This window comes from Strix aluco, chromosome 3 (genome assembly GCF_031877795.1).
Source record: "Strix aluco isolate bStrAlu1 chromosome 3, bStrAlu1.hap1, whole genome shotgun sequence".
Taxonomy (NCBI): domain Eukaryota; kingdom Metazoa; phylum Chordata; class Aves; order Strigiformes; family Strigidae; genus Strix; species Strix aluco.
The window spans coordinates 117,283,791-117,299,943 of NC_133933.1; the positions used below are offsets into that span (position 1 = coordinate 117,283,791).

Sequence of the window (16,153 nt, forward strand, 5' to 3'; positions counted from 1 at the left end):
AGCAACAGGAGTAAATGGAGGCTCCAAACGAGGTAGGTAATCCCTCATCCTCTTGCTACCAGTCAGAAGAAGGGGACCTAAGAGATGGGGGAGGCTGGAAACAGGTCCCCGCTCAGGGAGGAAGGAAAATCCTCTCCTGACCTCCCTCACCCTCCATGGTGTCCCTTCACAATAGATTTGGGGCCCTGGAACTTTTGAGTGAAGAAGAGAAGGAGGAAGGAAATGAGACAAACAAGGAGGAAGACCAAGGTCCACCAAGGCCGGGTCATTCCAGACCAGGTATTAAAACCAGTTCTAAAAAGAACCCCAGAGGAGTCGTTGTAGTGGGTGACTCCATTCTGAGGGGTACCGAAGGCCCCATATGCAGACCGGACCTGTTTCATAGGGATGTCTGCTGCCTCCCTGAGGCCCGCATCAAGGACCTCAAGGCAAAACTCCCCGGTCTAGTGAGACCCAAGGACTACTACCCTCTCCTGGTTTGTCACGTAGGTAGTGATGACATTAGTAGGAGAAGTCCTAAAGCAATGAAGAGAGATTTCAGGTCCTTGGGGAAAGTGATTAAGGGGTCGGGGGCACAAATTGTGTTCTCCTCCATCCCTTCAGTTGGGGGGATGGATGAAGAAGAATACCGGAGAACTCAACAGATGAACTTGTGGCTCCAAGACTGGTGTTACCGTCAGGGCTTTGGATTTTTCAATCATGGGTTGATATACAGGGCACCAGACACTTTGGCATTAGATGGAATGCACCTGTCCCAGAGCGGGAAGAGGATCTTGGGGCAGAAGTTAGCTGGGCTCATTGACAGAGCTTTAAACTAGATTTGAAGGGGGAAGGGGGCAAAACATCAGCCCATCTGAAGTGCATGTATACCAATGCACACAGCATGGGTAACAAACAGGAGGAGCTTGAAGCCGTGATGAAACAGGAAAATTGTGATGTCGTGGCTATTACAGAAACATGGTGGGATGTCTCCCATGACTGGAGTGCGCCTGTTGATGGCTACAAGCTCTTTAGGAGGGACAGACAAGGAGGGAGAGGTGGTGGGGTGGCGCTGTATGTAGGGATTGTTATGATTGCCTTGAGCACAAGTGTAGTGAAGACAGGATAGAGTGTCTTTGCGTTAGAATCAGGGGGAAGGCCAACAGGGCAGATGTTATAGTAGGAGTCTACTATAGGCCACCCACCCAGGACAGAGAGGTGGATGAAATATTCTATAGGCACTTAGGAGAAATCTCACAATCGCTTGCCCTTGTTCTTGTGGGAGACTAACTTCCTAGACATCTGCTGGAAATACAACACAGCAGAGCGGGACCGGTCCCGGAGATTCCTGGAATGTGTGGGAGAACTTCCTGACGCAGCTGGTGAGAGAACCAACCAGAGAAGGTGCCCTGCTGGATCTCCTCTTTGTGAACAGAGAAGGACTGGTGGATGATGTGGCGGTCGGAGGACGACTAGGGCACAGCGATCATGAAATAATAGAGTTCTCTATTCTTAGAGAGGCCAGGAGAGGGGGCAGCAGAACTGACATCCTGGATTTTGAAAGGGCTGACTTTGTCTTGTTTAGGCACCTGCTTGAAAGGATCCCTTGGGAGATGATCCTGAAGGGTATAGGGGTCCAGGAATGCTGGGCACTCTTTAAGAAGGAAGTGTTAATGGCTCAGGAACAGGCAGTCCCCAGGTGCTGTAAGAGAAGCCGGCGACAGAGAAGACCACCCTGACTGAACAGGGAGCTTTGGCTGGAACTCAGGGAGAAAAGGAAAGTTTACAGCCTTTGGAAGAAGGGGCTAGCTGTGGGGTAATGCAGGGCAGAAATCAGGAGGTCTAAAGCCCAGCTGGAATTTACCCTGACTTCAGCAATCAAGGACAACAAGAAATGTTTCTAAAAGTATGTCAGTAGCAAAAGAAAGACCAGGGAGAGTATCCATCCCCTGCTGGATGCAGGAGGAAACATGGTAACAAGTGATGAGGAGAAGGCTGAAGTCCTTAATGCCTTCTTTGCCTCAGTCTTTAATAACAAGACTAGTTGTACTGAGGGAATCCAGCCTCCTCAGCCAGAGGACAGAGACTGGGAGAACAACACCCCCGCAATCCAGGAGACAGTCAGTGGCCTACTGCATCACATAGACACACACAAGTCTATGGGACCGGATGGGATACACCTGAGGGTGCTGAAGGAGCTGGCTGGGGTGCTCGCCAAGCCACTTTCCATCACTTACCAGCAGTCCTGGCTGACCAGGGAGGTCCCGACAGATTGGAAACTGGCCAATGTGACGCCTATCTATAAGAAGGGTCGTAAGGATGATCCAGGAAATTACAGGCCTGTCAGCTTGATGTCGGTGCCTGGGAAGGTGATGGAGCAGCTCATCCAGAGTACCATCACACAACATGTGCGGGACAACCAGATGATCAGGCCCAGTCAGCATGGGTTTATGAAAGGCAGGTCCTGCTTGATAAACCTGATCTCCTTCTACAACAGGGCGACCTGCTTATTGGATGAGGGAAAGGCTGTGGATGTAGTTTACCTCGACTTCAGTAAGGCCTTTGACACAGTTTCCCACAGCATTCTCCTGGCAAAACTGGCTGCTTGAGGCTTGGATGGGCACACGCTTCACTGGGTAAAAAACTGTCTGGATGGCCAGGCCCAAAGAGTTGTGGTGAACGGAGTTAAATCCGGTTGGCAGCTGGTCACGAGTGGTGTCCCACAGGGCTTGGTTTTGGGGCCACTCCTGTTTAACATCTTTATTGATGATCTAGACGAGGGGATCGAGTGCACCCTCAGTAAGTTTGCAGATGACACCAAGTTGGGTGGGAGTGTTGATCTGCTCGAGGGTAGGGAGGCTCTGCAGAGAGACCTGGACAGGCTGGAGCGATGGGCCAAGGCCAACTGTAGGAGTTTCAATAAGGCCAAATGCCGGGTGCTGCACTTGGGCCACAACAACCCCCAGCAGCGCTACAGGCTTGGGGAGGAGTGGCTGGAGAGCTGCCAGTCAGAGAGGGGCCTGGGGGTGTTGGTTGACAGCTGGCTGAACATGAGCCAGCAGTGTGCCCAGGTGGCCAAGAAGGCCAATGGTATCCTGGCTTGTATCAGCAATAGCGTGGCCAGCAGGGACAGGGAAGGGATCTTACCCCTGTACTCGGCACTGGTGAGGCCGCACCTCGATTACTGTGTTCAGTTTTGGGCCCCTCACTACAAAAAGGACATTGAATGACTCGAGCGTGTCCAGAGAAGGGCAACGAAGCTGGTGAAGGGTCTGGAGCACATGTCGTACGAGGAGCGGCTGAGGGAACTGGGGTTGTTTAGTCTGGAGAAGAGGAGGCTGAGGGGAGACCTCATCGCCCTCTACAACTACCTGAAAGGAGGTTGCAGAGAGCTGGGGATGAGTCTCTTTAACCAAGTAACAAGCGATAGGACATGAGGTAATGGCCTCCAGTTGTGCCAGGGAAGGTTTAGAGTGGATATTAGGAAGTATTTCTTTACAGAACGGGTTGTTAGGCATTGGAATGGGCTGCTTGGGGAAGTGGTGGAGTCCCCATCCCTGGAGGTGTTTAAGAGTCGGGTTGACATAGTGCTGAGGGATATGGTGTAGTTGGGAACTGTCAGTGTTAGGTTAATGGTTGGACTAGATGATCTTCAAGGTCCTTTCCAACCTAGATGATTCTGTGAAAATATTTTTTCCATTAGCTATTGAAGAAATACTGGGCAATAGTAGATCAGCTGTGCTTTAGGTCAGTTAATGTCATTAACAGGGAGGATATCCTGGTATGATCTACAACAAGATATTCCAAAAAAAAAAGGTGATATTTCCTCTGATGAATGTGAACAGGAGAAACCCGATCAGGCTGTACCAACTCACATGGGTGGTGTGTGGGAGTAGTTCTAGATGAGCAAGGCTAGTGCAAAAGTACAGGTGTACTGTTGTTCCCCTGGATACATTTTGCAACATAGTCAAGCCACTGTGTACATTGGAGGATCAAAGACAGACTGTGGTGACTTTTGTGATGAGCAATTGAGAGGAAAAAAAAGGAAATGAGGAGAAAAATTAATTGGTGTCAGAATGGGATTGGATGAAGTATCTGATTTTAACTTTTAGAAGGAGGATTACTGGTTGCTGTCTGTTCAGGTTGGTATTTCTGCTTTACACAGAAAATAACATTGGTCATCTTTTATTACGTTAAATTCAGCTGTTAAGATAAAATGTTTGAAGAGCCTCTGGTACACATCACAACTGTCCTCTTAGTTGATCTGATTTGTTCTGTGTACTAGGGTTACGCTAGAGTTTGTTTATTGGTTTTTGTTTTACACAGATGATAAATTATAAATTACGGATGATGGAATCTAAATTATGCCAGAGACACTAGTCTGTGCTTTTATTCTTTATAGGCATATGTGGTCACAGAAAAGACAGGACAGCCTGATAATTCACATGCTGAGCAGTATTTAGTTCTGTGCATAACCTCTGCACTACATTTGATGAAAACGTTAATTAATTTTTTAAATTGCATTGTTATTTCTATGCCTGCCAGCACTGTCAATTGTTAGGGCTTTGTTGTTCATAAACATAGGGGAAAAAATTAGATTTGAGTCATGTTGTTTTTCTGATTACCCAAGTTAATTATGTAGTGGCTAATACTACAGCTGAACACCATATAAGTGTTCAATAGTTAGATGTAATGACCGTGTATGCACTGAATACAGTAGTTCTTTATTTTATGAACAATAATTTCTTTATAGGACTTGCAAAGTAAATTGCAGTTAAGTTGAACTAACATCATTGGACTTTGTTTTATCATGAACAGAACTAAGGGTAACCTGTGACTTCTGCTGGAATGTTTATTTCAGTGTCAAGTCAAAGATTACTTCTCATACTGTGTTTTGAAGTTCAAATTTGCTCCAACTTGAAGAAATACATTACTGCCGCACATAGACTAGTCTTTTTTTGCAGAGGCCCAAGAGACAGGACTACAACACTGTTAATACAGCAAAGGCTAATACACCACTGTCTGCTTTATGCCAAGTGCTCTCCTTTTAGCAGATACCATTTCAGTTAATTCTAAGGAGTATGGTTCCACTATGCAGGGGTGGATAGAAAACCATAAGAAGTCATAAGTCATGAGAAGACCAGAGATAAATGAGCCCTCTTTAGGTATAAATCACTAACTGCAGTGGAGCTAGATTGATTTTAATTATCCAAGTTTCTGGCATAAATGTTTTTATTCCTTTTAAATAAGTCTAGGTTAAACATAAGTCTGTTTTAACAGTCATAATTTGATTCATGTAAAAATAAACCCACAAAATTGTTAATGTCAAAATACCTGCTTTATTTTTACAGTAATTTGTTTTATTTCTGTTCACAGAAATGGATATAAATTTTTGTATTGCTCGGCACGTGCTATTGGAATGGCAGACATGACCAGAGGATACTTGCACTGGGTCAATGAACGAGGAACTGTGCTGCCTCAAGGGCCAGTGTTGTTGAGTCCAAGCAGCTTATTCTCAGCTTTTCACAGGTAATGCAATTTCACTTTTAAGCAGAAACAGACTTAGAAGTTGGTGGAGGCTGAATTCTCAGCTTTTTTTATGTGAGTGCTTGAAATCACTCATAATGTTTTTTTCTTGCATATCAATGCAAAGTTTAATTAAGAAGAAATTTTGTTAAACCAAAATTCAGTGGATAGTCTCGTTGCTTAGTTTATCTCTTAGACATGCCTCAATATACATCCGTGTTCACTGTTTACCAATATGTATGGCCTGTTGGCTTCATGTGTTTAACATGGTGTGTTAATATTTAGCTATGGGAAAAACATTCATATATTAATAACAATCACTCTTGTCTTGACTTGTAAGGTGTTCCAGTTGGCAAAAATATTTTTTTGTGGAAGAATATTACTTGGTGGGTTTTTAAGAAATCAATGTGAAAATGAAATGAACTGTTTATACTCCTGACTGCAGTGTGGTATTCTGTGTGGACAATGTTTTTCTTTCTAGGTGTTGAACTGTAATAAGTGAATAATAATAGTACAGATTTTGAATCATACCTTTTTCCTAATTCAGTGAAGCATGTCAAGTGATTACTGAAAATATTTTAAGATGTTAAAAGCTGCTGTGACAGGATATATTTCATTAGAATTTTTAATGGGAAGCTGTTCAGATGTTCTCCTGATTGAGTGACATGCTACAGGCTGTCTTACCAGTCGTGTTCTAAATATAAGAGACCGTGAAGGTATTACAGAGCACTACTTAGACTGATTAAATAATAAATGCAGTGAAAGGGTAGTTACTGTTATCTTATGCTCCTCATATCTAGAAATATATTTAAAGTAATACTTTTTTGGTATCTTTAGACTAAAAAATGCCCATCTTTCAGTATACACTATTGTAACTGCTGTGATGTGTAGTCAATAAATTACTTCATTGTTACCTATAGATGTAATTATTGTGACTTTGAGGGCTCTGAGATCAGGTGCATGTGAGACTGAGGAAAGACGGTTTTATTCCTCTTTTGCACATTCTCAAACTTCGATTTATACATGGAGCTGCTGTTCCAAAGGGCTGTATTACTCCTATGAAGCTTCTGTACTATTCACATCTTCCTTGACATATGTGTTGGTGCTAGGATGTGGGATTCTGAGCTTCTTAAGGGCTTTTGTGTCATGCTGGCATCTTCCTATGTTATGGGAACTCCAGACTCTGCCACCTGTTCAGTCTCCTTGCCAAGAGAAGCTGTTGTGAAAGGGCTTTTGCCCAGAGATGAGAACTCCTCTGTTCATTAATGAATTCTGTGTACTGTAAGGATCAACTGAGGAGAAATAGAAGATTCCTTTATTCCTTAACTTCTGGTAATTAGCAGTGATGGAGGACCCTGACTGTAGAAGTATTTTAACAGGCTGAGGTGCTTCTAGCACATATGGTAATTGCAGTCCTTTTTTTTTTTTTTTTTTTTAAAAAAAAGGCAGCTATACACAGTGAAGGCTAGTATAATCTATGAATCATTCTGCAGTGCTCAGGAAGCAGTTTACTTGATGACAATTTATGTTTCATAAGTCTTTATTTAGCAGCTACTCCCTGTAATCAACAGTCCTTGCTCAGTAGCCATCTTTACAACATAGGTTTCAGTAGAAGTTCCCTCGTTTCAGAGGATTTATTTACTGTGCCCTTCATGTAAGCTTGGGAATGCTATTTGGTCTTCATGGGCACTGTGTTTTCCAAATGAAGATATATTGGAGAAGGGTGGGGACTCTGTAGGAGTATCTAGCTAGGTGAAAAATGCTGAATAAAGAAAATAAAACGGTTTGTGCTGTATTTCATGTGTACTTATTCAGCCTCCCTTTTTTTATCATTTCAGGGAGGTGATAGAAAAGAAGCCAGAAAAATTTAAAGTTCAGTGTTTGACAGACATCAAAAACTTGTTTTATCCTAACACAGAACCCTTTTATGCTGCTTTTGGAAACAGACCTGCTGTAAGTAATAGCTGAATTTATTTCTATTGCAGAGAACAGAAAGGTTGCTGTTATTTCTTAGGTCTGTTGCATTAGAACCTAGAAGCTTTAAATGGGAGTTAAGAATATTTTATTAGGCCCTGTACAAAGGAAGATATAAAGGTTCTTCCTCAAAGACCTCACAATGTAGGATGCAAAGAGAGATGGATGTGCAGCAAAGTAACTATGTTATATCTGCATAAGTTAGCCTAACTGTAAATACTGGTTAAAATCCTAACTATGTAAAAAATCCTTAGGCTTGTATGAAAACACTGATCTCATTTTACTCCACACTGATACAGTGTCAGTGAGATACCTCTGGACAGACAGAAAGTCTTTCAGATTAATATTGGTGGGTGTTCGACTTCAAACTCTAAGTACATTCAAAAGAACTCGGATGTCCCACTGAAATCAAAAGGTTCTACTTTGCATGGAAAGTGGTATGTTGTGCGACATAGAGAGGTGAAGATATGTGTCTGTCACCCATTTGAAGGCTGTATAATTGGGCTATAGGCTTTTCTTACTCCTGTCCTAGCCCAAAGAATACTTTTATGCATCCAGAAAAGGAAACAGCCTCAGGGGCCAGGGCACACTGGCATGTGATTATCCCGTCTTTTAAATTGTTAGCATGATCCGAGAGACTGTTTTGACACAGGCAGCTAGCAGTCTCCCAGGCAATTTCTGGATATTATTGATGTGTTAGTGTGGGTAATGGACTCTTCCCAATGGGCGTTTGATATAGCTATATTGGGGGGGTGTGTATGTGGGGGTGTGGGGGGTTGGCTTTTGTTGAGGGCTGGTTTTGGGTTGGGGTTTTTGTTTGTGTGTGTGTTTTTTTTTTATTTTTTTTTTTTTTATGGGAGGGGTGTATAGAGTTTAATAAAACTGACACAATGTCAAGAGACTTCCATGTCTGAGAATGGGCAATCACACTGTTTAGTTTACTGGTGTAGATATCATTATAGGTGCCTAAGGAAAAACAGAAGCTTTGTTTCACTTAAAATCTCTGAAAGCAGGATGCTTTCAGAAGGGGATATATAAAAAAACCTACTTCTTTAGATGTTTACAGTTTCACTGGGCATCTAAGTTTAGATGCTAACTAAACTAGGCAGATGAGGCCCTTATTTGTGCCTGGGAGCTCCACAGAGTGTTTGGTACTTCCTCCAGCTCTGTATTGGCAGGTAATATCTCCTGTAGAAACTGATGTGTAGTATAGCAATGTGTAACAAGAAGCCTGGTAACACCAGTGTGGGGTTTATGGCTAAGGACTGTTGGCATGCAGCCTGGGTTATATCCACCCTGTTTTGGAAGCTAAGCCTGCTTAACTGTATACCTGTATCCTGTCTGTGCCATTTGGTCTTAAGAGAATGGCCCTTGACCTTTCATATTTCCTAGTATGATTAGCAAGAGAAGACTTCAGTTGGTTACCTCTTTCTTTAGTTGGTGGAGAGAATGGGACATGTCTGAAGAGTAATTCGGGTGCTAGGTGACCGTCTTTCTTCACTGAGTCCAGGAGAGCTAAAGGCTTCCAAGGACTGTGAATTCCAGCCCTAGCTGCTCAGCCCTATAAGAGCTGAGATATGTTCCCTAGCAGAAACGTTGGTACCTTGGGGAAATTAACAGTATAAATGTGAACATAGGCCACTGCCAGTTTGAACACGAACATTCAGAGACTGGCCACTTTAGACGCCTAAATGTTGGGTAGATGTGCCTGGTAAGGTATTTTGGCACTGAAACCATGGATGTTGTTGCTACTTGAGAGGAACTTGTTGCTATTTGAGAGGATTCAGCATGCCTTTATGGTGGGGCTTTGTTTCCACATCTCTGGTGTTTTTGTTAGGGTTGCTGGCATTTATTAGCAGTAACTTTTTCAGCTTCACCTTTTAGCCAATTACATTTTTAGAAGCATTATGTCAGAGAGGATGGGAGTTCCTCACTGTCCAATTGCTATATTAAGTTGTTATATCATACACAGCTTAACTTCCATTATCAAGGTACCTTTAGACATGGTTCTGATATAACTTTTTTAAACACTTCTGTGGTTTTGTGTTACGGATGATGTCTACATCTGGTTCCATTTTTTTGAACCTCAGGGAAATAAAATCATTATTTTCATGTGTACTTCAATGAAATTTCAAGTAAAGCAGTAACAATGTTTCTAAAGGAATTACTGGTAACTGCTCACTGCTGGAGTGTGTTCAGGTGTGAGGTGTGTCACTGGCTTTGGAAAGATCAGGATCATCTCTTTCTCAAATTTCTGTACTGCTTGTTTTGGTTTTTTGTTTTGTTTTTTTCCCAGAACAAACTCAGTTCAATTTCAGTACTCATGGATGTCACAGGCGTGGACTGCCAGGATGCTGAATTCCTGAAGTGACTGCTGTTCACTCTTGTTCAGTTACTTAAGTTTTTTTGGGACAGTCTTTACAATATAGAGATCAAAATACCCTTTATATCTTTATTAAGATGCCAGTCTTTCACCACCTCAGCTTTTAAAATCATATTCAATGATCTATATTAGTAAAATGGAAGCTGCTTTTTGCTCTGATCTTTTGAGAGTTATTTTCATCTTTCCTTTTGTCAAGTTTTTCTTCAGAAGGGATCAAAACTTATTCACTGCTTTCCTTAACAATTTGATTTTCTTAGAGGATGTTCTTAATCCCTATTTCTAATTGTACTTCCCAGAGTTGCATCTGCATTACCTGCTGGGGCTCCCTGCTGCTATTTTGGCATATATTCTTTTCTTTCCCTTCTTTCCCCCTTGCTCTGACATGGAGTTAATATATGGGTATGTCACAAATCCAAGCTCAGGAGCTGAGAGATGTTTCCAGGGGGTTTAATGTAGACACAGTTGTTATGACTTCCTTTTGTGACCTTGTCCTTACAAACTAATCACTATTTTACATGTCAGTTATGTTTTAACCTCTGTACACTGCTGCAAGATACTTAGTACAATGGACTCAGGAAATTAAATATGCTCTGAAAGAAGAATGAAAGTGCAAATGCTTTTACACCAAATATCATTGGTTTTTTATTGAATGTTATTTTTGTGTCAAGGGAAGTTATTGAAAAAATGAACATGATTTTGATCAATAGTTTAAACTGAAGTGGCAAACTCCTTGCCTAGCTGCAAATTGTCTGTTTCATGAGCATTTTGTTAGACTGACTTCGTTTGTAACATAATGGAGAATTTCAGATACACAATAACTAGGTAAATTTAGTACCAATACTGTGCAATTATGTTCTTCTGTGTAATATATTCCAGCAAGAATAAACATTATTTCACAAAGGCAGAATCATGATTTTTTTCTTTTTTTTTTTCCTTTTTTTTTTTCCCTCTCTTCTGTTTAGGATGTTTATTCATACAAACAGGTGGGGGTTTCTTTAAACAGGATATTTACAGTTAACCCCAAAGGAGAACTTATACAAGAGCATGCAAAGACAAACATCTCATCGTAAGTAATCTCTTACCCTAACACGTTCTAAACTAATTTGCTGTTCTAATTTATGGCTCAAGTTGCCCAAAGATGCATTTGATTTTACTAATGAAAGATTCCTTAGAATATTTCAAACAAACATAAAAAATTTAAAGTAAAATATACTTTCCATTTTCCTTCAGTTAAACTGACAAAAAAACCTGACAAAAAGAAATTGTTCAGTATTTAGTTTAATATATTCCATCTTCTTTAATCATGTAAAGGAATTATCAGTGTATGATTTAGTCTGCATAAAAATGAGACTATCTAGTTTCCTGAAGCCATCTGCGTTTTCATGGCCTTTTCAAAAATTTCCTTTTCCTGGAGCTCCTATCTAGAAGAGCCAGAAAACAAAATCTGAAGACAGGGCTGAAGGCTTCCAGCAAGATGCTTAGGCACTGTAGCACCTAACACTGAATGGAGATGGCCTTTAGTAATGTTCAGAGTGTCCTTAATTGAAGGGGGAGCCATATGTGTATAAAATACAAGTAATCAATAGAGCAGGGAGCTGCTTGAGCCAAGCTGGACAAAAATGGAGAAGCAGAATATGGGGATTAAATATTTTAGCAGGTGATCTGGGTGGAAAATGGCATCTGTTTCTTACTAGGTAAGTATCATTGCTTAGAAGGAATGGATTTCTTATCCAAACTGTGAATCCTCTCTGGAAGCTAGGGACCAAAATCTGGTTCAGTTTTATTCATTTGAGGAGGGTGACTTGCCCATGCAAGAGTAGCCATGCCTTAGTGGTTGGGGACTTAAAAAAATTCAAAGTAAAAAGATCTGAAATGGTTCAGCATTCTTCTTATTTATTTTCCAGCTATGTCAGACTATGTGAAGTGGTAGATCACATTTTCCCTTTGCTGAGAAGAAGCCATTCTTCAGACTTCCCTTGTTCGGATACCTACAGTCAGTTCACCTACTGGAGAGAACCACTACCACCTTTTGAAACTCAGGACGTACATCCAGCTTCATCTTAACTGCATCTCCAAACTGTTGGCCTCAGCTCAAAGAATGAGTTAGCTTTGTATTGGAAGGACCCCTCTTGGCTTTTGCTGCTGACAATTCAACTGGAATATGTGACATTGTGAGCATTGTATTCTTTTGCTGTGAGCAAATTTAGAAATGCTTTTTCATAGTCACATTTCCAGATGACAAGAAGGAGTCTTACTAGGAACAGGAGTTGCGTTTCTAGTTCTTCACCCAGCTCCTCAAATTGTGCCATACAGTTTCATTATTTAAGGTCAAATAAAAGTGATACTGGTGTTGCAGTTAAACATGCCATAAGGTTGTAAAGTGGTTCTGTACCTTTTCTGCATCACTGAAGTCATCTTTCATCTCATCAGAACACCCTGCAAGTAAGGGAGCTGAAGGTGCTCACCATTCCTGACATCATCTGGTGACACGGACAGGGATTGCAATCCATATGTCAAAATTCCTTTCCCTGAAGGAGCAAATGATTCTTCTTCTTTCCCATTGCTTGACCAACAACTGTTTAAGAGTTAATTACTGGTCTAGATCCTCAGCTGTTGTAAATCAGTGTAGCTATCAAAGCCAGTTGAGCTGTGTTGATTTATTCCAGCCTGTTGGTTTGACACGGTAACACTTTTCAGAGAAAATAAATGATGTGTAATCTAAATAGAAAGCAAATGAAATAAGATGGGCAGATTCTGGCAGTCTTTCTCAATTTGAGAAGTACCATGCTTCAAGAATAGCTATTTGGATTGAGGTAAGTGTGCAGTGGAAGATACAGGCTACTGTGCGTAGTTCCCATCTTACTGAAGTCAGTGATTTTCAGTAAAGACATCTTACCCACAGAATGTGCTGAGTTTCAAGATTGTTACTGAGCCAAGAACACAAAGGATTTTGTCAAAATGGAATAGTTTTATTTGAAACATAATTTTGGCTAAAATGTGAACTTTGATGCTGGTGAATGATGCATCTCAGGTTTTTACTGTATGAATTTTTTCTTTGGTTTTGTGTCATAAAGAATGGATACTTTTAGTGCAATTTACTCTCCTCCAAGATAATGAAATCTCCTCTTTCATCTTTTTTTTTTCCTTTATTTGTCCAGACACAAGCTGTAGATACTGTTTTTGCTACCTGCTTTTGACAGCCTTAAGACTTGACTGTGTGTGCTAAAAGCAATACTGCAGATCAGTTGATAATCTATTCCAAATGGTCTGCCTTTACACAATGTGGTACTTAAAATGTAGACATCAAGTGACCATATGCCAAATGATTCTCAAATGTGCTTGTAGCTAGGAAAGAACTATTTTTTTTTCCTTTTTAAAATATATTAAAAGTCTAATTGTTCTCTGAAACACTGAAAATGGCATCATGGGATTCCATGTATATTGTATTTCAATATGGCTAAAACAGTGGTTCACAAGCTGTGGTCTCTGCCAGCTTGTGACCTGTGAGGCTGTGGTACATGTTTTGCAGCTGCTTTGTAGTGTTTTCAGTTAGGAGTTTAATAATAGGAAGGCAGAGTGGTCCAGGAGAAATTTTAAGATGTGATTGTGGTCAGTTAGCACCCAAAAGTTTGGGAACAGCTGCTCTGTGTCACATTTGTTCTGTTTCAACAAATTCTGGTTTTGCATGTCGAGTGATAGGTAGGATGGTAATTCTATAGTAGGGGTTTTCTAACTTTTAGTGCTGCAGACTTTATCTGGGATGTCAGGGGGCCAATTTATGATTTCTCTGTGCCTTCAATAGTGATGAATATAAGTGCAATCCTTTTATACAGCTGCAATGTGCAGTGGTGAGCCCTCCCTAGGTCTTCCTTTTCACACGAACATTGCTGCTTTGGGCAAGAGGCATGTCCACTTTGGAGATACCGGGATTAGGCAAACACGAAGAGGAAGAAATGTATGTTTAACAACTCAGACTGATTATGCTCTCATGAAAGTTTAAAGAAAACGCAAATATCTTTTTACTTAAAGACGGAAGAAATGTGGTATGGTTTTTCTGAAAGACAATCAGTGGGGATTGCAGGTTGCCAAACTGAGATGGTTGCATCTCTAAATATAGCCACACCATCCTTTAAGTGTCTATTAATACTTGTCATTAATGATTGAATAAAGGGATGAATATACTAACTGCATCCTATTTTAATTCAGTTTTGGTAAAGGCCTATTTCAATCCATTTATTATGCAAAATAAAACCAAACCAATGCTTCTCTTCAGAAGAGGCTGTCAGTTTTGTGGCCTTTATCCTTAACAGTAAAGATCTATTTTCCTAAGGTACCACACACAGTAGCTTCCACCAGAAAAGACGGTCCCTGAAAGTTCTCCACAATTAAAGCCTGTGATGTATTTATTTATAATTTAATAAATAGCTACTCCAGGGTGGTTTGTTGCCATTAGTATTTCAAATCAAATGACTGTGAATGAGTGGTCATTAGAGTTCTGTCAGATTTATAGGTGTAGTGCAGCACTGGTACAGACAGGTAACCCTGAGACGCTGTGGAATCTCCATCCTGGAGTTTTTCAAGGTTTGGTTAAACAGAGCTATGGCTGACTTGATCTCATATTGGCAATCATCTGCTTCAAGCATGAAGTTGGACTGGATGACCTCCAGGGGTCCCTTCTCACCAACATTTCTGTGATTCTGTGAAGTTAAACGCCTTACTTCTGACATAACTGTTCACCCCTTTGTATCTGAAAGTTGAAATATAGCTGAACAGTGAAATGAACGTGTGTTTCTATAACTAATGTTTATCGAATTTGCTCACAGAAAAGACACTTGTGAAAATCAAAGTTTTAACCTGCTAGAAACATCACCATACTTTTTCACAGAGTGTAAGACATTTTGATTGGGTAGCTGAGCAACTTTATGCATAATATTTAAACTGCTTTGTTAAGTCATGTAGAAGAAAAAGCAATGGTTTAACAAATTCCTACTCTTTCTGTGAAAGAAAAAAATATTCAGCCTTGCTTGCAGTGTAATCCTGGTTTCTGTTACAGAAAGAATATTTGGCTAACATAAATATGCAGACACATTAAATCACAGTATATTCTATTTATACAATACACAGACTAGAATATGCAGCAGTGAGGAGTGACTAATGTTTATTTTCTTGAAGCTGATGACCATACTGCTCCAGCTGTGTCATGGGAGGGAAAGAATACCATACTTTTTGCATTAGTTATGTTGAAGATAAAATGTTACTGCTGTAATTTGGGGAGGGAGGAGAAACAGGGTATTGGGTATTTTTTATTTGTAGATATGGATTATTATTTCAAAGCCTATTTATATACAGTATTTACTGTGTATATGTATGTGCTACTGCAATGATGAAAATAATTTTAACACCTCATTTTGATCTGTTCAATGCCACAAGGGTAGAAATATATATTGTAATAAAGGCAAATATAAATTTTTTTCTGGCTTTTGTATTTTTCTGTATGCTTTGATAAAAGCAGAGTGCTTTTGCAGAACTGCTGAAACTCTGTACAGTGTGGCTTTTGTAGCTCCAGTCTCAATTGTGTGTCTCTTATCAGGACTATCTGGTGTAACTTCCAGCATTTGCAACATTTTTGCTGTTCACCTACAGTGTTTGACCCAGAGCCTTTTCAAATGGAAAGAATTTATTGAGGGAGACAGAGCCAGGATCTGGGCTCTGGCTGTTTAGGGGTGTGGGAACAGCACCAAGGAGCCAAGAGCAACCAGACGGGGACTGGAGCAAATTGGACCAGTCAAGAATCCTACCCTACTGAATTTTTTTGAATCTTCCTTTTCTCTAATTCCTAGTGTGACCTAAGGAAAAACTAGCCATATGTTTTGAATGGGAGTCTTGTCTCATAGCCATGAATGACGAGATAGCCTTTTTTTTTTTTTGTTTCTTCTCTTCTTTGACATTGGCCATTCTGCTGGTGAGAAGCAAACACCCTTTCCTCCTGTCTGTGTGAACACAGCGCTGCCTTTTGCTCCCTCAGACAGGTTTGCTGAGCAAACTAACTGCAGTGTAGTGATACTGCCAGGCTTGTGTTAGTTGGTATGAAAACAAAGATGTTTGGGGTTGATAAGGCTCTGCGGCAGCTCAAGTTCTCTGTTAAAAATACAAAAGCAGCCGTATTTGGGCAGCCTGCAGTCACTGATTCTTCAGTCTTCTCTATTTTCTGTACGTCTCTGGCTTGTACAAACATTTACACTGGAGCTCTGGAGACAGGCTTTGAAATGAAGGTGCCTTTTTAATTAAAAG

At 40.7% G+C, this 16,153-nt stretch overlaps 1 protein-coding gene across 4 annotated transcripts in view; it reads left to right on the forward strand.

Annotated features, from left to right (window-relative positions):
* LPIN1 (lipin 1) overlaps positions 1-15,332 on the forward strand; it is a 55,438-nt gene extending 40,106 nt beyond the window's left edge. For 3 of the 4 annotated variants that reach the window (XM_074820077.1, XM_074820076.1, XM_074820078.1), the window contains 4 exons: positions 5,356-5,508; positions 7,344-7,458; positions 10,825-10,928; positions 11,767-15,332. In XM_074820077.1, coding sequence (XP_074676178.1) covers positions 5,356-5,508; positions 7,344-7,458; positions 10,825-10,928; positions 11,767-11,926 — 532 coding nt within the window. In that variant the 3' untranslated portion in view covers positions 11,927-15,332. The remainder of the gene's footprint in view (positions 1-5,355; positions 5,509-7,343; positions 7,459-10,824; positions 10,929-11,766) is intronic. The other variant, XR_012622685.1, reaches the window with a different exon arrangement.
* The last annotated feature ends 821 nt before the right edge of the window (positions 15,333-16,153 follow it).